Below are 23,833 nucleotides of genomic sequence, written 5' to 3'. Positions count from 1 at the left end.
AACATAAGCCCCTCTTAGAGGAATTCAAGCTGACTTTAGTCCTTCTACGAGGAGTTGATAGGAGCCAGTCGAACTACATTATTTCAGAAAAAGTTATTAAAGTCGTATTAAGTAAAGTCAGTACTGCTTGTCATGACACACTACTGGTTAGAAAAGCATTAAAGACCAAATAAAGCTGCTTGATACAAGCTCTCACATGCTTCATCCCTTCAAGGGATTCTGCATGCCCACCATGCCTGGCAATACAGGATCATTGCTGCTGAATGATGGCAATTGTTGCCAGCGTAAAAAGTAAGTTAAAACCAGAAACAAATCTTAGTATCTCTCATTTTTGTTTATTTTTCTAAGCAGAATTTTTTTATTCCAAATCTTTGAAATCTAATTAATGCGATTTTCTAAAATTGGCCTATTTATACTATCACCTTCAAAGCAGGTCTGTGTATTAGGAGTCTGACAGCAGTCGCCACCTGAGCGATCATGAAAACTACAGAAAGCATTTCCATTGGAAAAAAAAAAAAAAGAAAGGGAAAAAAGCTTTCCATGTGTTTATAGCTTCTTCAGAAATACTCTTTTTGGGGTGGAACTTTCCGTGTTTCATCTCTTCTGAAGGTGATTTTCTTTTAAACTGTCAGCAATACGTGGAAACTTTTAAACATAAATGCAAAATGCCTTAAATTATGAAAATTGTGTGACTAATTGGTGAGCAAAAAGTTTCTCTAGTGATTTGATACACAGATTATTATGCATGATAAAAATGCTTGGTGGAGTTACCATTTACTGTGTTAGTCTTACAACAGAGCAGTCTTTGAAATGTAACGACCACATTAAAAATCAAGTAGTTTTTAAAGGGCTCAAACACATGATTCCGTTTATTTTTGAAGGAATTACTCTAAAAGAAGACAGGCAGTTAAAATGTGTATTCCAGTGCAAAATATACTGGGAAATGACAGTAAAATCTCCTATGAAAGACAATAGTGCACAATAACCATATTATCTTCCGAGTTTCATATACAAACAAATACTCTATTAACAAACTTCACACCACGCACAAAAGGCAAGAGCTTCACAAAAAAAAAAAGATCATAAAAGCATAGCACTGATACTGATTTTTTTTTGCTCCAAGCGTGAATTCTCTGTATAATGCTTGGGAAGGATGAGAACAGGTGTGAAAATAACAATAAAGAAATTGCCAGTGCAAAAGCCATTCAGATGGCTATGTTCTCTAAAAGATAATGAACACAAAGAGCTTGACTCAGGTTCACACTGCAGTTCTTTCGTACCTCCAGGATAAAGCGCAGGAGATGATAGCCTACTTTAGAGCCCGTTTTGAAGAAGAATGGTATGAAAGAGCTTTAATATTGATGAGAATTAGCTTGATACTTTTCAAAGTAGGATGGGAATGTATCCACCTTTTTATTGTGATGATATATCAGTGAAAATACATTCTATACAATTATCAGCAAAACACATCTGAAAATAGAGACAATGTCATTCATCCGTATCTTTTTAAAATAAATATGTACAATATTTACAGTTTGGACAATTCCAGAAATGATTATGATTATGTACCACTACCTAAAACAATTCTCCATTATTATAGAAAATGCATTTACTGTACAAATATTTATAAATAGAAATGTATAAACTTTTTCAGTGAAAGGTCTGTGGTTTCATTGAAAAGAAAAGCATGAGATACCTTATTATCAGCTAACATTTAGCTATCAAGAGTCCACATATTAAACAGTCTAGAGCATGGTGCATCAGACAGAAGTAGATTTTCGGTGTTGAGGATATTTTGTGTTCTGCTTCTGTGCAGTCATACTGGCAAATCTGATTGTCTTTTCTGAAAATCTGCAGAAAAGCAGCAGGACTGAATCAGTTTGACTCAGTGATTGTTACTGACTGCACCATGTCAGACAGGCTTTCTGGGTCTACTTCTTCTTTACCATTATCTGAATTTTCTGATGAGATGTAACAGCCAGAATCTCTTGGGCAGTCATTTAACTGTGATTTGTCGAAACCGAGGTGAGGGCTTAAGCTCCGCGTCTCCTGACCAACCTCACTTTTCTGCTGTTGTTCAACTAGAAAGAACAGAAAAAGAAAGAAAACAATTGTCAAAATAAGTATCCTGGGAAAGAGTTTGAGATAGAAACATGACTGATCTTGAAGAACTGTAGAAACAGAGTTAGTATATACACATGACTAGATCGGTATCTTTTGCCTATCAGAAACAGAAACCTCAGCATCAAAGAACTAAAAATACGATTACATAAGTATAGCAACACCTCAGTTGATGTTGAGGTTGGCTTTGATCCTGCAGTATGTTGCTCAGAGACGAATGCTGGAGACTTCGGCCTCATCTTTTAGACTGAGGTCGTTTAGGCTGTCCACAGTTGCAACAGTCACCACGCGTGGTCACCATGCCCACAGTAAATGCAGCAGCTTTTCCCCTCCCACACTCGGGTATTTCAGAGCCTGCTTATGCAATTGATCATGTAGACTACTGTGCCGTGTTTGTAACACATTGCATTATAGATTTTCTGTCTTTTGAGTGTAACCCCCACCATTTTACCTACTCTGTGCACCGTGTGGTGAGATATAACGCAATGGTCTTCAGAAGTGCTCAGCAGACAGATGTGGTAATCAGGTTTTCTAAAGCACTGGACTTTTCAGTGGGAGTGGGTGGCTGATGGAAACTTCCTAAACTTAGCTTGATAGCCAAAAGGTTGTTTTCCAAAACACAAAGGCCTCAGAGAAAGCTAAGGTGCCTAACTCCTGCTGTATGGTTTTTGGACACTGATACAAAACTAAATAGAAGCAAATTATCTTGGAAATAGCTTTTCCTTGTTTAGCTGATGTACAACTAATCTATTCAAACTCAAAAATCTGCAACTCAGAGAGAGTATTGACAGACCTCTCAAAAAAAGCTCGGCAAGCTGGTACCATGCAGACAGGATATACCTGTATATCATGAATCTAATATATCTTGTGGTTAAAGGTCGTGTTTGTGTTTTCTGGCTGTGAAATACATGATGCTTACACAGAGTAAATTTCTTCTGAAAATAAGCTATAAAACATAAAATCTTCCCCTTTCATACTTTTCTTTTTCCTTATTGCCCTCCTGTAACTGTATTTTTAATTCAAACTGTGGCTTGACTTCAAACCAAAATATAAATTTCACAGGAAACAGATCGGTTTACCCCAGAATTAGCCCTTCAGAAAAATATTACCTTTTTTGCTTTTGCAAAGAAAGTTCCCTTATTTCACTTGACTTGTTACTCAATGGTTAAATAGTTAGCTTTGAATCTTTAGTCAGATTTAAGCTGTCTCAATTCAAGTACAGGCAGACTTGAAGTCCTGGTTCATGAAGGATTTTATCCCTCGTCAAAATCTTAATCTAGTTTAGCTCCAGGGTAGAATCCCAGAATTATAAAATTTTGACAAGGAAAAATAATACTAATATTTGTTTCAGTTGTTGTTAATGATAAGCTTTGGCAACAAGGGAAAGATTTACAATTTGGATTATTTTTTAAATCTTGGGTTATACTGTGACAAAAAGAATAAATCAGGAATTAAAAATTGAAATGTTTCACTCTGAAAATATTGAAATGAAACAGCAAGGGAGTCAAGACCTGTCTTCATTGGGTAAGATTGCAATGAGTAATTCATGAAGCATTTTGATATATTGAGAAATATTTCTAGGTCCTGGTGGAAGTCTTGTAGATTGTTTGGAGTGATCAATTTTGTTTAATATTTTTTAACTTTCAGTTGCCTAATTAAGTTAATAAACTAATCTGAATTTGAAGAAAAGAATCCAGCATCTCAACTAAGTGATTTTTGCATGAATAGGTTATAGGCATAAACCTATGTAAAAAAAAGAGACTTCTGATTAATTTAAATGCTCTCCAAGGTATAGAAGTCCCACCTTGTTCCCAAATAAATTTAATGGTTAATCTCACTTGCATGAAAGATTACATCATTCATCAGATTTAATTGATAGCTGTTACTGTTTGATCTCCTCCTCATCTTACAGAACACAGTTTGTCATGTCAAATCTTATCTCTCTTTGCAGGGAAAATATTTGATCATGTAGGGTCCAATTGATTTCTGAATTAAGTCAGGAAGGAATTGCAAAAGGCATTACACCAGTGAAGGTATTACTGCTGCTATTAGTAGCAACAGAAGTAGTTTAGCACAAATAACAGCAGATGCCCCAGTAAAGCCTTGTTTAAACTGTGTCATTAGCTCCTCGCACCCATCCCACCGGCGCCAGGACGACCCAGGTTGTGGTGGCTGTGGGCTGACAGGGCTCAGCCTGTGGCTGGGTGAAGTCCTCCTGGGCAGCTGCGGGCAGGGGCTCCCCTGCCCTCCCCTGTAATCCCCTCATCAGCCTAATGCTGCTTGCTGGTACCTTTATCAGCTTCTCTAGCATCATCTGTTGCCCTGGCAAGCAGTGACCTAGAAAGTGTTAATCCTGTTTACATTTTCAAGGTCAAAGAGGAACCTCCATCCACTTTGTTTGTTTTACAATGGAAAGAAGACCAAGGAACTAGTGGATTAAAAACGAAATACAGTTTCAGTCAGTATATTAGTGCCCTGTAACTAGTTGTAATAATCTGAGTAGTTCCTATGTGAAAAACAGATCCCAAATTCTTTTGGAGTGATGTCTTTCCCTTCTATGTTTCAGGGAAAAAGACACAGACAAGCCTGGAACTGAGTTTTTTTTTAAATCTAAATTTAGATCAGTTAGGAGAATAAGAAATTTCTATTTAGAAAACATAGAGAAATGTAAAACTCATGTCTCCTCCTATAACAGTAGAAGAATTTTTTTACATGAAAAACTAAAAAAACAGGTTTAATTGCTTGAGACAGTAAAAATATTATATTTCTGAGCAGAAAAAGTTGAAGAAAACTCCCCCATATTTAAGAAGAAAAGACTGAAAGCAAACTTTGGCACTCTTATTTTTTTCTCTTTAAAGCAGCCTTATATATTATGCAGTAAATACTAAACCACTTGCACAGGATACTGAGTATTATAAATATATGTAGCATACAATTTTAGAAGTTGCTTCGTGAGAAAAGAAACTATGCTTTTTTATTTTTTCTTGTTAGCTTTTGACTCTTACATTCAGTTCTACTTAATTCCTTCCGCTAATACATACATGTTCAAGGTTCGCATTAGTAAAGGTTAAGTTTACTCTCATAATCTTTTAGACATCAGAAGAAAGATACAATGCACAAGAAACAGGAACTCATAAAATTAAACTGCCGTTAGATGTTGCAGAATCATCAGAAATAATTATCTTATCAACAAATGGAAGTCCTATCATTTTTCTACAGTAAAGCAGTTTCGTATAAGATAAATAGCTTTCAGTCACTGCTGTCTATGATATGGCCAGAAGAGTCCAAGATATACATCATTTTGACACATATATTCTAATACTACTTTAGACAGTAGGATTATATTCAGACTTCTGAAAAAAAAAAAAAAGTGAGGCCTTGACCCTCGGTAATAGATGTGCGATGCATACTTATCTTCCTCGCTATTTAGATTTTTGAAATTAATATTTGCTGTTCAATGACATAGGTGCGCATGACACACGCAGGGATAGATGTCTTTTTTTCCTTTACCAGCTTTTCCCCCCTTTTTTAATGAGTTTAAAATCCTGATTAGGAAGGCACTTTAAGCTTAGGTTTAAGGCAATTCAGCTCAAGACTGTACTGAGGTCACACCGACTCCCGTGCGGTTATGTCAGTTTAAACCAGATGAGAGGCAGAAGGCTTGGATTTTGTCTTGGAAAAAAAAGGAAGGTCACCCAGCAGCAAGCCATACTTCATGAGCGTGCCGTCTGAGAGTTTGCCTTCATGGGTTTTGCCCAGAAGGAGAACTGGGCTGGGAGCACGGTGCTTTAGGCTGAGTCACTTGTGTGCCTTCCTGGAAGCTGCAGCGGTGACAAACTGAGCAGCCCCATACAATAACTAAATAGAACAAAGTGTGTCTTTAAGGCCGGTGTTAGACCTCCTAGGTACATATGAAGGCCGTGTAGCAACCTGTAGTGCCTGTACCAGTTAGACCACCTAACTGTTAAAATGAAATGAAAACTCATAAAGCATCAAACTCAAGAGAGGATCATTTTGAGCAGTAAATGGCAATTCTTCTTGAAAAAGAAGCAGAGAAACCTGAAATGGGTCTGCATACACATGCAATACTTTGGGGACTCAAAGGAATAAACCTTTTGGAGATATTTACGCACTGAAGTCAGCGGCATAGCTTTTCGGGGAGGGATACTGAACTGATGTGAGAGGAGAGTCTATAGTGAAAACAGAAATGAGAAGCTTCCTTGGTCTCTAAAATCTGGAAGCAAACAGATGTGCCTGAAAAAAGGTGAAAAATACTAATACACATGCAAAGAGGAGCTTCCTTGGGAAATCTGGAAATACTATGTCCAGGTCAATGAGTTGTACCACAGCACAGAAGGGGAGATTGTCTTTGAGCATTATTTTACCTTGACATGATATTGTGTAATCCCATGTACTTAAAGGGACTGCCCAGCGGGTACTCTTGATGCTAGGTCCTCAGGTAAGGAATGCAACTGAGAACTGAAAGTCATGTCCTCAGCGGTCTACTATCTTGCTCAACAAGTTAAATAAAGAAGGAACAAACCTTATCTGGCACTGGCAGTGAGATTTTGAGTATGATCTGGTGCTTAAATGTGAAAAGTAAACTAAGGAAGAGTGTGTGGGGAGATAAGCGTAAAATATTATCCCCCAAATTGCATATATGCACCTTTCTTTTTTTTCCTATAAAATTAACTGTATGCACCTATCCAGTGAAGTCTAATTCTTCTTTAAGCCAGGATAGCTTCAGACTAATGTAACCCACTTGACCTCAGAAGTGAACCTCTTGACTTACATCATCTCAGTGAGAAGAGAATCAATGCTATTTTGCACACACAAAAATGTTTGTCCTGGGAAGCAGTCAAGAAAAAAGTTCCAAAATTCTTTTATTACTTTATTCATTAACCATCCAGCAACTGCTTCACTTTAAAAATAGCATCCTACAAACGCACAGACATCCATCTCCTGTCTAGAAGCCATCTGGGAGAAGAATGGAAAGCTATTAAGAAATACTTGATGAAAAAGAGCTTTTTTTTCCTTCTCAGCCATGAATTCATGGAAACCAATCATTTTTTCCCAAATATATAGGTCTGGTCAACTTATAGAAAATCTAAAAAGAGATCTGGGGGGTGGGGAAGGTCATGAGCAGCTTACAAGACCTTGTAGTTCTAGGATAGCCTTGCTACCTGAAATACTTGAAGATGGTGAATTTAGGCCTGGACTTCCAGGAAAGGTAGAAAGAAGATAGTGCAGGACCAGGAAGCAAAATCTGCTTAAAATCCGCTGTGTGGGAGCATTTGCTAAATAAAACTTGCTTTTTAATTCCTGGTATGAGATGGGTGAAGATTTTATTTTCAAATTCATTCACGTCTGAATCAGATGTAAGATGAAAATATTCTCACTGCCAGAAATCCTACATTTTGGACACCTTTAAGGAGCATATAATGTGGAAACTATTGCTGCGGGTCTTTTGGTTAGAAAACTCAATAACTGTTTATTCTGCAACATGAATTATATAGTCACAAGTATGTGGCATGAAGAAATCACTTAGTATAACATACAATAAATGTCAAGAAAAAGCCAAGGAAAGGAAAATAAATTAAGAGCCCTGTAAAAACATCTGGACATTTCACAATATCAGGTATCACATTACAGAAATATTAAATCTTGTTTTATTACATTTGTAGTAGAATCTAGTAAAATGGGGCTGTGTTCCAGCATGCATGGCTGTTCTGAATCGTAGCAGAGTCACAAAACTCAGAAACCCTTGCATTTCAACTCTGGACCATACCTGAGACTCCATCCATTAATCAAACACATGCTTCATGGAAGCACAGATGTAATGCAAAGACATGGAAATCTTCCAAGCTCTATGAGAAAGATGGGCTTAGAACAGTAAATATAGTCTGGCCTTAGTGCATTTTTTCACAAAATTTGTAAATAATGTGAGCTTTTACCTGGAAGAGCACTGAACTTAAATCTAGAATACTCTTGGCCAGTAAACAGATTACCTTGTAGCTGTGGGTAATTATGCTGCTCACTTCTAAGCAATGCAGAAAATCAATTTTAATTAAAAAATCATTTATGCTGGACTGAGTCATGCCCATTTAAGAAAAAAAAAATATTGACCTAGGAAAGTTCAGTTTGGATGCAGAATTCACTTTCACAGTAGCACCCAATTTTCCAATCAGATTGACAGAAGGACAAAGAGGTCAAATGATTCAGATGAAGTCAGACTCATGCTGAGCTTATCCCCAAGATGATCTTGACTCCCTGTCTTTCGTTATAACGACTTAACAGATGGCTTCTATCAGTTTTAGTCTTCAGTATCTTCCTTTTCAGAGCAAGTTGTTAAATTCTGTTCTGTCACTACCAGCCACGTGACAGATTCTATGAACCTTTGGCAACTAGATAAGGCAAGGATTTGATTCAGTCCTCATTCAAGACCGTATCCCAAACCAGGAAAGTATTTATGCGTGGCTTACTTTAAAATAGACGTGAGTCTTATGAAACTCAAATAGACTTAAATGAATGCTCATAGCTGGCATGGTATATAAAGATGTCTTGGTTCTGGTTCTTGTGAGTATTCATAAATTCTGGGAATATTATTTTATTGAATATGAATACTAGAAAGATTGGTTATACCTATCTAAAGCAGATGTGAAGGAAATATTCATCTCTTGATCTAAGCCTACAGTGTCACCACTGATTTTGAAGCATGGGCCACTTCGTAAGATTTAATGTTATTATTTCCAGAACCGTTAACAAGAATGAATTAATTTTTCATTCATGTTTTTTGTGTTAAATATTGATATAGAAAAACATACACAATAAAAGGTGCAGAAAGTGCAGCAAGGCTGGTTACCAAGAAGTACACACAAATATATGTATACTCAGTTTAAGGGCAAACCAGGAGGATGAACATATTTTCAGATTATTTCCAGATAGATCCAATTCTTGGAAAAATGTAACCCTTTTTTTCCTGAATTGACTCTTTCAATCACTACTTCTACATAGGCAGCCCTTCAAAAGTCCTTTTGTAGCCCGTCATCTCACAAAGCTGTATACCAGAAAGAAGTACTGACCCTGGTGGGCAAAGAAAACCCTTTAAATGCCTCCCCAACACGTTTGCATGGATCTTACCTTTCCCTGGATGCTGACTAAGAAAAGGAAAGAAGGCATGTACAAATGGGGTCCCGAAAAAGCCCAAACAAATAGTCAAAAAAACAGCTCAGCAAAGGTACGAGGAGGGAGATTAGAGAACATCTGCAGGGAAAGGTGAATGGAGGAGGTAGCAAAAGGCATTCTTAAAAACCCAGAGAGATTTATGTATTGATGCACATAGGGTATAAGTGTACTTGCAGGTATGTGCATATGTATGTACATGTGCTGAGTGAGAAATGGAAAGTGACCTGTCTACTGAGGACAGAAAAAATGGACAGCTGACAAGAATTGATATTAAAATATCCCAGGAAGTCATTGCTTTTCAAGGTCTCCTTTTCTTTCTTTCAGATGCTTCTCAATTGCAAGTGCACATCTGACAAAATGACTGCTGAGGATCGGTGGTGAGGATGCACAAGTATTAATGAAGAGAAAAAAACATCTCCTATTTTGACTGAGTCTAATTGAGTAGATGCTTAGCTGAAGTTTCCAGGAACTTGACATAAATTATTTAAAATTAGAAGTCAGGCTGGAACTATCATGAAAGTATCACGAGAACAGTATTTTCTGTTCTGTATCCTAGTTTTCCACTCCCAGTGAAAAGAAGAAGTGAAGAAAACATAATGGTGATGAATACACATACATATACACACACTGTATGATCAGCTTTCAGAAGCTCACCGGAAGCTTGAGTCAGATTCATTTTGAGAAAAGAATGAAAACCAGCTATTAGATTTGTTGGTTGTTTTTTGGTGTTGGGTTTTTTTTTTACACAAAACCTTCCTACAAATGAAGCTGATTGGAATAAGGATTTAAGTGTGGAATGAAGTGAGGGAAGGAAAAACTGTACTCTTCTGCAGAACATTGTTTAAAAAAATAAAGAAAATTCTTTACTGTAGCAATTTGAAACAAGCTCTATTTTGGTTACAATACTACCGGAGAGTTTGGGAGGTTTTATTTTCTGCTCTTGCACTGACCTTGTGACTTTTAGGAAGTCACTTAACCTCTCTGGGGGTTGGTTCCCCCACCATAAACAGAGTTGTTCTGAAGCAATAGTTGCTACCAATCTCTAGTTTAGGACCTATAAATGAAAAATTTTAAATCGTTCATGTGTTACTACTATAGTAATCACGTACGCATCTAGAAGAAATGTACAGTTTGCTATCTGAACATATAAGAAAATCATCTGACTCCATGTTTCATATTTAAAGAAAAAGTCGTTTAACAAATCAATTTGAGAATCACTATTTCTTTAAATGTGTTTCTGCAATTAAAACTTGCACACGACTCTTAAAAAAGCTTAAACACTCACTGTCATAGTCCTGTAGATTTTCAATTGCTGATAACAATCTTGCCCTGTCTTCTGGGTTTGAAATATTTAATTCAATCAGGTGGCTCTCCTGTAGATCCTTTAAGTCCTCTAGAGTTTCGTAGCCATTTAGCAAGAGGGTTGAGGCATATTCCTGCAAAAAGAAACAAGGAAATCATCTCATGTGAACAAGCATTATGTTTAGCAGAGGAATAGGCACAGTTTCTCTTATACTTTTTTGTCAGCTTAAAATGGGCTCCATGCTCCAGTCTGATCAACCTGCCTTTGGCATCAAACCAGAGTTGGAGAGCAAGAGAGGACAGAGGTGGAGATGCCTAGGGGTCCTCTTGACTATCCCAGCATCTGTGGCTGAGTTGTCTAACAGAGTACAGCAGCAAATTGGACGAGGACAGAGCTTTGCCAGAAATGATTGAGTCTGCGGAGTTTCTGGACTTTTGTGGGTCGGGTCACCCCATAGAGTACCTCCCATGCTGGGTCCAGGAGGGCTTCTGAGGTAGGGTGTGCTCTGCCTTTGCACCAGAAGGAGTCCTTCAATATAAGTGAGGGTGAGAAGCTGAGGGAGCCCTCAGCTGTGCTGCGTCACACGTGGTCCCTCTTGAGCTGTGTGTTGATGCAGTATGAGACCCTGTGTGTACTCCAGGGAAAGGAGTGTTTGCATCAGCACAAAAGCAATAACCATTATTAAAAATGTTGCCTGTAAATCATGACCTAATTATGCTTTGACACTCAGTCGAGAACTAGGGTTGCAGAGAGGGAGAGAGGAACAACACAAGCATAGCGCAAGAAGACTGTTGCTCCCTAAAGATCACGAGAATTAAAAACTGGAATTCTAAATGTTGTCACTGAAGTCAGACTGCAGTCCTGTCCCTGAGGTGTCCACAGGCACACAATTGCAGTCAGGTTACGGTGGCTTGACAGCTCACCGCCATGCCTCTTTGCGTGGAGTCTCTTAACCTAACCAAATGATGTGGTAAAACACAGTTCTATAAGCCACTCACATCAGATAAAAGACAGACATGAAGCTGCTTTGCTGACATCAACACTGCTGAAATCTGCCTTTCTACTTCCGCCTGTAAATGACATCCAAACACAGGCACACAGAAATTAAAAGTTCAAAAACAGCTGAGAAATGCGTTGGCTGACCTGCAGGTGGACACAATCCAAGAGCTCTTGCAGTGTTTTAGGCTCGGTCCTTTTGCTTCCTCTGTGTGGCTTTATCTTTCTGGGTGCAGCTTCCTCTTCCAAGATAATATCCACGTAAATGAACTTGAAGTTTCCTACTTTGTTGTTCAACATGCCTGTCCATATGCCCATGGGGGTTTTACAGATGATATCTATAATGTCTCCTTTCTAGAACAATAAAAAAAAGGACACCACTGCTTACACATCTGGTTTGTTATATATAGCTTTTCCTCTGTGGACCAAAACCAGCACAGAATCTTAACTAGTCTTAACTTACCTACATTTAGCTCCTTTGCTTTTATAACATCCCAGCCAAATAGGTACAGAAAATGGAGCTAATCTTTATCTCCAAGCCTTTGCAAAGAAGAGGTGAGCATAAGCAACACCTTTCATCTTTTTTGTGCTCCCCTTGGTCCCTGAAATGGGATAGGGTTGCATCAGCAATCAACTTTTGCCAGGAATAGGGAGCATAGCTTTGGCAAAAAAACCAAAGGAACACTGTCACGTTATTTTCCAAAGATGTGCTATTTGTACAATAATCTTATTATCCAGTGTCTCAAGGGTCTTCAAAATCTGATAGCTGAGCTGTGTGAAAGGTGGACTCTTACCCATTTTACGGTAAAAAACACTAGCTACATTTCTCAAAGGCAATAAAGAACATTTAACTCCATATCTTCCTGTCAGTCCTTCCCAAAGGACAGTCAAATTTTCCCACTATTATTAACACAATTGACTGAGAAAATAGTGGAAGATGCCTTAGCAGACAGATCTAAAGGCTTCGGCTCTCCACACTTGTGGATGCAATTGCAAATGTGAGTGCAAAAAAGAATGACAACACAGCAGCTTCAAAAGGGCTTTTTGGTAAAGGTATTCACAGCCATTCTGTGGGAACCAAGGTCTCAGCTCAGCAAAACAGCCACTCTGAGCAATTCTCATAGTCAAAAGGCTCCCTTGTAAGTCACACAACTTGCTCCCATGACCTCAAAATTGAGTCCTCTCTTCTGGGCAGGTACCACAGAACTTATAAAAATGTTGAAAGTCTTTAAAGAGCTGTCCAACAAATCCCCATGTACAGACTTCATTTGGCATTCTGTTACAAACTTAAAAATCAAACTCAGTTTGTTAAAATATCTGTTAACAAGTCCAAGACTTTCAAATCTTTTCTGGTCTGGTCAAGAAATTGCAAGTCAAGCAGTCACCCTAGTTTTGGTACAAACCCAAGTATGAAATTCACTGTGTTCCAGTGACCTGGTTTTGTTAGAATATGGAGCTCAGACCTATGAGCACGTTTGAAATGGAAACTAAACAAACATTTGTTTAAAGGTCTATAAGCACACATATTATTCTACACACTCATGGAGGCTCAGGAACTTCAGACACGGGTGCAGGTCAGGATTAGGCAGTGGCTCTAAGCCAAGATGCAGATGCACTTTGAATTCAGATTCCAGGTACTGAAATTTTATGAGATAAATTTAGGGGATTTCAACCTTAGGTGTTAGTTTATAATTCTAAAATACATCACCCCAGAGACTAAAAAAGGAACCTGTGTGAGACAGCAGACATTTGTCATTTCCTGACCAGCTAAACAGAAATAAATGCCCTAGGTATGGGTGGAAGTGGAGGGCAAGTGGTGAAGACTGCAAGTACTGGCAGTACTACTGTAGTATATACAGGCCAGAGAGAAGGAGGGGGAGGTTGCAGTGAGATACAGATGAGGATGTTGACTAGAAGAAGAAGCTGTGAAGAAGAAGAAAAGATGCTGAAGCGTGAATATAATCTGGATATGAAGGTGTTTACAAAGAAAGAAAAGAAAGGAGTCCAGATTACAGACAAGAGCAGTCTGGAGGACGGTGATATTGAATGTATCTGTGCATGGAAAGAGAAGAAAAGCGCTGGGCTTTTTTAGCAACGTTCAACTGGGCCCATGTCTGGAGCTCCTTTTTCTCACTCACACAGCCTGGACACCCCTGCCATGTTGTCAGGGCCAGAGAGTCATAGTTCAAAGGTATGCTTAAAGAAAAGCTTAATGGAAACGCAAACTGTTTTCATTAAAGACAATGGGTGCCACTGAGCTTATGGTACATCCTAGTTGTGACTGGAAAAGCTGGGGAGGCAACTTCACACCCTCATTGGACTCAAGTTTTTCTTACTCCATAGTATGTGGGAAGCAACATGTATTTTACTCTGAGAAAAGCTGTGGCATCCAGGTAGATACCACAATGAGATACCTATGTGGAGTTTATGCCTTAAAAACCCTTTAGCAGCAGTTGGCTTTGCAGCATTGTCTGAGCTTCTGAACTAAGTCCTTATAGAAGCATTGCACAATGCGATTGGTCTTGCTTTTAGAGTGTTGCGCATACTTAACAGTTAAAAATGCATTAGTAAACATATTCTTCACATTTAAGAAACGGCCCCCTGGTATTCTTACTGGAAAAGAGGAAATCCCCATGGTTGTCTTACCTTAATTTTCAGAGAGTCAGTGTCATAAGGACTTGGTGTGAAGTCGGTGTGAACTTTGGCTCGACCACAGAAGGGCCCACTGTAAGGGACTTCGTCATCAAACCGGAGGCTGTCCCTGTTGCTCGTTCCATCTGAGCAGCTGGTCACCCCACCTTAAAGAGAGTCAAGTTGAGACATCTCCTGCACCAAATGCCCAAACGTGCAATTCTGCACAGCATCCAAGAGGAAAGTGTTCAAAAGCACAGAATTAGAGAAAGAGCATACTCTGTGTGGTTTTGGCACATTCCAGGAAAAATACATTCAATAAAAAGCATACTCTGAGAGACTGAAGAAAATAGGTAGGAGATCTTTCATTAACATCTACCCTACAGTAATCTTTTCCTGGTGATGATACTAATAGACTACACATTTTGCTTACAGACTTTTTGAAATATTACCTCTGCAGATTAATAAAATGTACTCTAAAAGTGCAATTTAGGGAATTAATTCTGCTGAACTTCTCCTGTTTATTCAGAGAAATGAAAACAAGTACTGTAGAAGTTATTTTATTTCATTACAGAGCTAGCTGAAACATCAAAGGAACCTGCATTGCAGAGGGAAATTTTAATCTTATCAACATTTCTGCCTGTCATTTTATCCAAGTTAAGCAATAAAATATCGGCAGAGTAATTCAAGCAAATTTGAGCAAGCTCTGCAATATCCCATCCAAATATGTTTTTAGATAAGAGCAGCAGTGTGTTGGAAGTAAACTCCCATATACAATTTTCACAAATCACATCACAGAAAATGATCATAAAAATAGTTTTGTTTGAGGTGATTGCTTAAGTGCATAGCTCCGTCTCAGGGCCAGATTAACTACTAAGTGCAAATGGTCTGGACTGCCGCTCAAGTCCCCACTTAGGGCTCACGTGGTGACCGCGGTGATGGCACAGCAAGCAACGTCATTATGGACAGCTGTGGTCTGCTGCGTAGCAAATGTCCACAGCAGAGCAACAGATAGAGAGGTGGAGGCAGACTCCACTTCTCATCAGAGATTCATCTGCCCTCCGACTGAGGCTACCCTGTTGGGGGAGGGTTTTCAGTGGGTTTGGGGAGAAGCAGACTGTGTATCTCTGTGTCATGACCTGAAGCCGCCAGGTCAGGCCCCCATCACCCATCATCTCAGAGAGACCTCATGCTTCGTCTGCCTCACATCTGCAGGGTGAAGGATGAACGCACAGCCACTACACCCAGAGAGGATGCTTGTGCGGCTGCACCCAGTGATTGCAACCCTATGATTGCCAGCACCATAGCAGTGATAACCCCCAAGAACATTTATGCCACAAATACCAGCAACATCCCCTATGATCCATGTTATTATTTTACTTCAGTTAATACTTCCACCCTTAAAAACACTCTTTATTTCTGGAGAGAGGTATATCTAACCTAGCTGCCGCACATTTAATCAAATTACACCTCTGCCTGCCAGACTGAAGAGCTCTCTGCTATCACATTTTTGATCACCAGCTCTGATACCTCAGACTTAAAGAAGAAGAATATTGATCCAGTGACTGAATAAGAAGTATGGATATCTGGTACTTACTAGATGAGCTCTGGCCACTGTTCAGACTATACAGACTTTCCATAGAGTCACTGGTTTTTAGGGAGACTTTCTCAGTGTGTATTCCACCACCAGGATCACTGTCATCTTTTCCTTCTTCATTCTTTAACACAGAAATCAGATGTTAACCACCAAGAGATGTATTTTAGACAAACATTTTGGTTTTTTCTTTTAATTCATCATTGGAGATTAACTCAACATTACACTTTACTAAGAACCACTCTATGAGAGAAAGCATTTTAGAAGTTGATGCCTGGTACTAAGGATGCCCAGCACCACCCCCAGCACTTTATGATCTTGGATAAACCCCCTGTCTCCTCTCTGCCCCACTCACTTCGTTCCAGTCCTGCTCAAGCGGCTAAACTGATTCTCCGTCTCAGAAGACTGCAACATACCACAGCGGCCACAAAGGCTTGTAATGGGAAACTCACAGGGAGACAGGTAAGGTGTTTTTTCTGATTGTCTCAGAGGAGGAAATATAAAGTTTAATTCTGAAAGCACCTGGTGAAGTGCCAGCTGACACAGCTGTGTTTTGCATTGAACATCTGAAAATCGTGGGTGCTTGGTGGCAGGCTGGCACCCCAGACAGGACGTTCAGGAGACAGCTGGCACACATGTACGACATCGGTGTGTTCCTGCACCATGCTCACCACATTGCCCAACCTACAGATTGGCATCAGAATCCAGTGCATTTCAGAATTAACAGATGCATGTTTCTCTCACAAAATCTAATGATGTGTGAAATTGGCCCCTTGAGTTTATAACATTAAATCACACCTCAGGAATCACAGCCTATTCAAAACAGTAAGTTCCATACTTCAGTCACAGGTAAGTTAGGGATGATGTAACAACTAAGTGAAATTACGATGAGCTTTCGGAGGAAGGAATTTCTTCAGCAGATTTCATCACGTTGCCAATGTGCGTGATATCTTGATGCAACTGAAACATCCTGAAATACTTAGGATGTTACGTTATATTTGGGGAAATACTAATTATTCATCAGTTGTCTGATGAAACCAAGCAAAGATGGCAGTGCGTGTATGCAGTAGAGACCCATACAGGTATATATAAGGCACGGCATTGAAATGAAAGACTATGTTGGTTTTCAACAAGGACAGTGCTTGTTACATCAGTCAGCAGCATAACCCGTAGATTAATCAGTGGGCCGGTATTGATTGTCATCTTCTCCTGCAGGAATGAAAATCATGCTACATGTGTGTCCAACCAGATAATTCATTGAATTTCTGTTATGTGATTGTTGCTGTAAATGTGCAGAAGGTAAATGTTGAAATTCAGTTTTTTCTTTCTTATAATATAAAAATCATGGATTGCAACCTCTTGAATTTTAGCAAAAAATTCAAACTAAACTAATGAAATAGGAATCCTTGTCAATGACCTCCAAAAGCTGTCTAAAGGTATCCTGTGAAACACTATTTTCTACTTGTGAAGTTTCTTATTTGTTTTCCCTACTTATTTGATATTGACACGTGTGTGAGATAGATAGGATGCAGACTAGCTAGATTTTTTAGGATGGTTAAGTATGACAAGTCCTTTTTCCTTATTTTTTTTTTAAATTTGGAACTCACTGACGGAACATATTGAGAAAACAGGTTTTGCAGTGTGTGAAACATTATATGTTTTTTATGTTTCATAAAGATAGGTTCACTAAGATTAGATAAGGTAAAAGCAGATAAGGCATATGAGTTGTCATGCTCTAGAATGCTGGCTGACCTCTACAAAACTGACTTCGGAAATAATTCTAGTATTGAAAGATAAATTCTTCTAATGAAGCATTTTGTACAGGTTGAGTATCAGACTACCAATGGGGTTCATCCAATACTCCACTGGGTCCACATCAGCATATTTTTTTGGGGTGCTTATGCAAATGCTCTTTGATGAAAAAGCAAAATTAAATGGTGTAAAAATCCTATGTCTGTTTTGGGCACTTATCATGTGATGCTGTGAAAAAAGGTTACATATCAAAAGCTTCTTTAATTCAGTATGTGTTACCACGTTTTTATGGATTGTCATAACTGATGACGATTAAAACGTGAACCGGAAAACTGCACATAATATTTTACTTCACATGTACCATCACCAAACACAAGATTCTTAAGCTGTATTTACCATCTCCTCAGAGAGTGCCTTGATGTACTTTTTACCCATCTTTTTCTTCATGGTAAGGGAAATGGCTCTCATCTTCTTACCCAAACTTCCTCCATTATTTGCTGCTTTAGTTTGTACTGCTTCTCCGATGTCACTTATAGTCTCCAGCTCAGATATCTGATTTGAAATAAAAAAAAGTAAGTAACAACTCACCAGGAAAATGAGGTTCAGTACAGTGGAATAGGAATTACAGGAAAATATTAAGGACAACAATGCAGTTAGACTGACAGAAGTTAGTCATAGCCATTTTACTGGGGAATCGTGTACATAAAAATGTTTGCAGCGCAGCACTGTTAGTGTCAATGACAGAAAGAAAATACATTTTATGCTAGAAAATGTTGTTTCCAATTGTTTATTGTCCTTAATCCAAATAAGAATTGAGGATTTTTTTCGCAGGAGTCTTGAAAACAAGAAATGACACATCTGTGGGTTGCATACACGTGATGGTTACTTTGGGCACACACCAACATGAAGTCCACTTCTGTCTTTTTGAAAAATTGTTTCTAATCTTCACATCAAAGTACCAAGGTTTAGGTGTCATTCTCTTGTCCATTTTGGCAAGGACCCAATTACCCAGGATCACACAGATCCAGGTACACAAGCAAAGTTCTCACCCGTGTAAAATTTACACAATAGTTTCCCAATGTTTTTGCATAACTGTCGTGGGAAAGTGAACAGAAGAAAGTAAAACTTTGTGTTATACAGACCTCAGCTGAATCATCTGTCTTTGATATCGAGTGATGCCTGAACCGGTCAAAGCTTCCAAAGCTGCTTGTGCGCTGTAAAAAAAAGAGAAGACAAACTTTGACTCACTGATGGTGTTTTGTTCTGTTATTAAGACTTAAATACAACTGTCATGTCACCTGTTTGCGTTAAAAATTCCTCCCAGATCAGTGGACCATGAACCGCTACAGCCAGCTAGAAACAAACTAGGAGGTGACGATAGGCAAAAAAAATTGTGACTGTACAGCCTGAAGCAGAAAAATGACTAACAGAAACAATACTGCTTCAAATACTATGGATATGAGTTCTTCTACATCAGTTTCACATTACTTATACACAGATACCTATGAGTTACTTCTAGGTAAGATTGCTGCCTATGAGCTTAGAAAAAAAGGTGTTTCCGTAAATATTATAGCTATAGAGTCGGTTATGGTGGTGTAAACTGTGGCGATTTATACAGTTTACTTTCACAGCTGGGGACACTGTTTATGCTTCTCTACCAACAGGAATCAGCAAGGACCACCAAGGATTATGAATACACTTTGTCCAAAATGCAAACATTGTGGAGGAGTAAGTAACAGAATAATCAGGCAGGCCTCGTGTTTTTCTTCCCAATCCTCCAATTAAAAAAACTATTTTTAGGCATAAATAGGTGAAGTCTTTCCCTGTGCCACAGCTTTGCTTAACATAAGAAAGGCTGCATCATGAGCAGAGATACATTAAGAGACCGTGAATGGATTGCTTCTACTTCTAATTTTCACCCTTTCTGCATGTGGATAAGTGACATGGAAAGGAGGGAAGTGGCATAGCAGATTTTTGTGAGAGAGGTCACACAGAAATACCTGCCAGACATGCCCAAGCAGGGTTGTCTGACACTGCATTGCCCATGGTGGCAAACTGCATAAAATTGGCCTTGATGATGTCAGAAGTCCCTTTAAGTGTTGCCCTAATAACAGCCACAATTTGGACATTTATCTACTCTACAGTGTCTTTAAGAGCTTGTTTTTATATCTTCACCCATATTCAAAGCTAAACCTAGAATGACTCCTTTTTTAAAAGTGCTTCACTCTTCCATACTGAATGAAAGTCTTTTAATGCAGTATCAGAGTTCTTGAGCAGTGCTTACTGTTATATACTACGCAATATCTTCTTAGTATATTTCTGAGTATTCAAAATCCCCTCTGGAGGAAAAAAACACCAAACTGAACAGCAGACCACAAAAAAAAAATATCCTGAATGATTTAATAAGTGATTTCAGACTACTTGGCTACAGGTTTTCCTGTATTTATTAACACATTTACCTCACCCATGTGATTTCAGCCAAACCAGTTCCTTGCTTCATTGCTTTCTTCCCCCACCCCCAGCCACACGAGCAACCTTTTCATCTCCCCACAGGTTTCTAAAGCACCCATTGTGCCCCCTGCCCCTGGCACCTCCAGCTACCTCCTTTCGCTCTCCATCCAGGAAGACCACAAGCCTCCAAAGGGCCTGCAGACTCCTGGCTCTGCTCTACCATTACAGCTTTCCAATCTTCTCTAACAGGTAAGAGCTTTCAAGAGGTAGCCTCAGAGGCAACTGAGGTAGACCATCCTTCGGGCAACAGAAGAGGGGAAGAAAAAGACTGGTTGACTTGCTAGTCCCATTGCCTGCCTTCGCATTGCAGATACACTCAATGCCAGCATGAACCTGCTTTCAGAAAAGCTAAGGAGAAATCTCTCAGTGATGGTAAGAGGAACAGAACTGCCCAAACACCGAGCGCCCTTGCTGCGCCCATCCTCCAGTTCCCTACCCCAGTGGCAGGGTTAGTAATGCCGCAGGAGTGCCGTCCCCTGGAAAGCTGGAAAACCAAAGACCTGTTTGAGCTGAGACCCAAGTAATGATATCAGCTTCTGGCAAATTTCCGAGTGCTGGTACGTCCTCGTACCTGTTCTGCCCATAGATACCAAGCTGCTGTTTGCTGCTCTGTCTCCTCATGCTCTCCTCTCCTGGCAGAGTCAGTCCTCTGCAGGACTCGTCAGTATCAGTGTCAGGCTCCTGATGCCACACAGGGTGGCGAGGTGGCATTCAGGATTCACCACTGCAATCTTAAGGAAGGAGTTCATCAAAATGACACCAGCTACGCAGAGCACACACATACCTCCCCTGGGTGTTTCCACCCAGGAAGGACCCCATCTTGGTCTCTCCGTGCTCATAAATCACAGGGTTACTATCCATATTAGCTCCTTTATCTCTTACACCCAGTCACTTTTAAACTAAAAAGAGTTTGCAGAAGGGAAAAAAAATATGACAAAGAAAACCATGTGAAAATAGTTTGTCGTAAAGTCTCTGTTTGAGAAGAATAAAATCAGCATCCCTTGGAACACAACTGAAAATAAAAGCTTGCTGTTTCATTTCCCCGTTTTCCCATACTTATTTATTAATCAGCTCCCACCCTCAAAAAAAAATAAAAAAATATGGACATAGCAGTGGAGATGCCTGAGCACAGCCAGGTGTCAGAGGAAAGCGTACCCACATTTTGGGTCCATGTTCTAAGCACTGCAGCTTAAGAGAAAAAGAAATAACATAATTTTTTTTCAGTACATTTCTGGGCACATCTAACCTGAAAAATACTTCCAGCCAAAGGTTATTTGAAGAAGCTGACCCAGATTTGTGAATATTTTTGGACATGTAAAATGACATTTACTATTCACTGCAGGGGAAAGAAAAAAGAAAGAAAAAATCACACGGCTCTCCTCTTAATTGATTGTAATCTCTCAGAAAATCTCTGTTGGCTAAACATCGTGGTTTATTTGTTTGTTTTTACCCTGTGAAATGGAAAAGGACAATGTGGATTGTACACTTTAATTTTATCTAAAATTCCCATAAAGAACTTTGCTATTAAGTAGATGAACAATATCCTGTGACAAGGGGTTAGCTGAATAGTATGATATAAAAACACAGCCCCAAGGATTATGGTTCTATTAGACAGGATTAACACCTTTCACTGGCTTGTCAACCCAGCCAAATGTGCCCTGCAGCATGGAGCGGGAGGGATAGAAAGAGGGAGGCTGGGATTCACAGCAATATTGGGAAAGTATAAAATAGTCTCACACAGCGATCTCTAAACATACGCTGACCTTTCTGTTGCATTCAATCACTTCAAGATGTCTAGTAGGAATAGCTGTATAGTAAAGTGCAGATGTGCTGCAAATACTTTAAAAGGAACAAGAGGAAAAACATTGTTTATAGTTGGTCTTGCCTACCAACAGCTTGAGCACAGGGAAATCAGTTATTCTTTTTTGACCCTTGAAACAATCTTATATCCTACATGTGCAGAAGCCTTGGGCTATTTTGTAGTGTACTCCAATGTTGCTTCATCCCTATTAAATATTAATAAGGGTTACAGGATGATTTCCACTATTCTAGATAATGGTCTTGTTGCACTGGAGAGCACTAAATAGGGCTGCTTCAGCAATTCTCTATACTAACTTTTTCCATTAAGTAATCAATAGCTACCACCTTTTAAAAATGTATTCAACCCCATTATACTGATAACAAAAAGCAGATTTAGGAGCTCTGGGCTGCAAAAGGAACAGGACTATTACTTTCAGCAGTGTCCGTCACTGCATTAGTGTCAGGGAACACCTACTTTGTGAAGATACGGACAGGCCTTATTTCCAGGTGAAGGGAAGCTTTTAAAGTAAATGCAAAGCCACTAGGAGAAAATATGCTATTGACTTTTGATACCAGGATTCAGCATCCTATAAAGTTAAGTGATTTTTCTGTCTGGATTCATGCAAGAACTATGAATAGATACGTTAAACAAATATGAATTTGTTCGGTAAAATCTAATGGAGGCAAGGACAGGGAAGAAACACTTGTTTTTTTCCCACACAAGGACCAATCAAATAATTTCTACAAATCAATGCATTTACTTTCATCCCTTCCCTTTCGCTATACCAAATTAGCATGATACAAAATATCAAGGATATTTTTCAGTATTTTGAATCCTTCTCCCATCTTTTCCTATATCTTCAATTCCCTTAAATCTAGGAACTTCAAATAATCATTTTAAAGGGGTAAGTGCTACGTAATTGCTGTTTATTTTAATTTTGACAGTCTGCAGTTGGTGGTCTGGTTTGTCTGTAAATAGCCTATCATTTTCCCCAGAAAATGGTATGGTATACAAATGGAAAAACAACAAGTTCTGCAATCTGCAGTTCTGCAATCTGTATCTTTCTGTTATAAAACGTCCTTCCCTTGTAGGGCATATCATAGGAGAAGTCAGTCAGTTCTTATGATAAACTAGTCAGAGCTTCTTCGTGTCTAAAGACAACCTTTGAGCCAAAACTGACAGCAGTTATCTTGCTAAATAATCATTATGTGTGATATTCATCTCACATTTTCCTTTGGACAACTCACACTGCTCAGAAATCCGGTTCCCTGCTGTGAGAAATTCTGGCCCATTATGTTTTGCTTCAAGTCCTATTCAAAATAGCTTTCAAGTCCAGTGTGCTGCAATGGCTTTGCACTGACCCTCTCGCACAAGTACCTCTCTTCAAATTCCTCCATGCATTTTCATTTTTAGCTTCCATTCATCCTTAGACTACCCAGACCACGTAAGCTGTATAGGGGCAAATGCATTCAGCGAGAGTAACAAAAAAGGAGCTCAGCATGTTGCCCAATTTCCTCGCCTGCCACAGGCGCTTGTATTCTTCCCTCTCTGCTTCGAAGAAGCCACAGCAGCTCCCAAGAGGACAGTCTGTGCTTGCTACTTTGATCAATGGAGATAAGCGGAGCCCAGGATTTGATTCATTTCTTCTGTTCTCTAATACTCCTAGTCCTTTCAGAAGGAGAGTACTCTGAGAAGGAAATTAAGAGTTACCAAAGTAGGGACGAATATTGCCACTCTGCTAGCTTATCTTCTCGCATAGAAGAAATGGTCTCCTACTTTCCCAGAAGAAAAGATAGCAATTTTTATCTTTTGGGATGTTCTGTGGAAAAAAAAAACAACCCTAACAAACCAACAACAAAAAAACCCTTCACTTCTGTATAAAGAATGAGAATTTGCATACAAGAGTCAGTAACTCACCAAAGAGTAATACAGAAGTAAA

General features: G+C 39.1%; 1 protein-coding gene across 3 annotated transcripts in view; it reads right to left on the bottom strand.

Moving 5' to 3' along the window:
* Positions 1 to 530: 530 nt before the first annotated feature.
* SAMSN1 (SAM domain, SH3 domain and nuclear localization signals 1) overlaps positions 531 to 23,833 on the bottom strand; it is a 100,283-nt gene continuing 76,980 nt past the window's right edge. For 2 of the 3 annotated variants that reach the window (XM_063347516.1, XM_063347517.1), the window contains 7 exons: positions 18,725 to 18,796; positions 17,979 to 18,134; positions 15,834 to 15,954; positions 14,252 to 14,403; positions 11,753 to 11,959; positions 10,592 to 10,742; positions 531 to 2,081 (listed from right to left, as the gene is read on the bottom strand). In XM_063347516.1, coding sequence (XP_063203586.1) covers positions 1,876 to 2,081; positions 10,592 to 10,742; positions 11,753 to 11,959; positions 14,252 to 14,403; positions 15,834 to 15,954; positions 17,979 to 18,134; positions 18,725 to 18,796 — 1,065 coding nt within the window. In that variant the 3' untranslated portion in view covers positions 531 to 1,875. The remainder of the gene's footprint in view (positions 2,082 to 10,591; positions 10,743 to 11,752; positions 11,960 to 14,251; positions 14,404 to 15,833; positions 15,955 to 17,978; positions 18,135 to 18,724; positions 18,797 to 23,833) is intronic. The other variant, XM_063347518.1, reaches the window with a different exon arrangement.

Source organism: Chroicocephalus ridibundus, chromosome 1 (assembly GCF_963924245.1).
Source record: "Chroicocephalus ridibundus chromosome 1, bChrRid1.1, whole genome shotgun sequence".
Taxonomy (NCBI): Eukaryota; Metazoa; Chordata; class Aves; order Charadriiformes; family Laridae; genus Chroicocephalus; species Chroicocephalus ridibundus.
The sequence above is the reverse complement of the archived record's forward strand: the minus strand, read 5'-3'. Positions and strand labels throughout refer to the sequence as shown.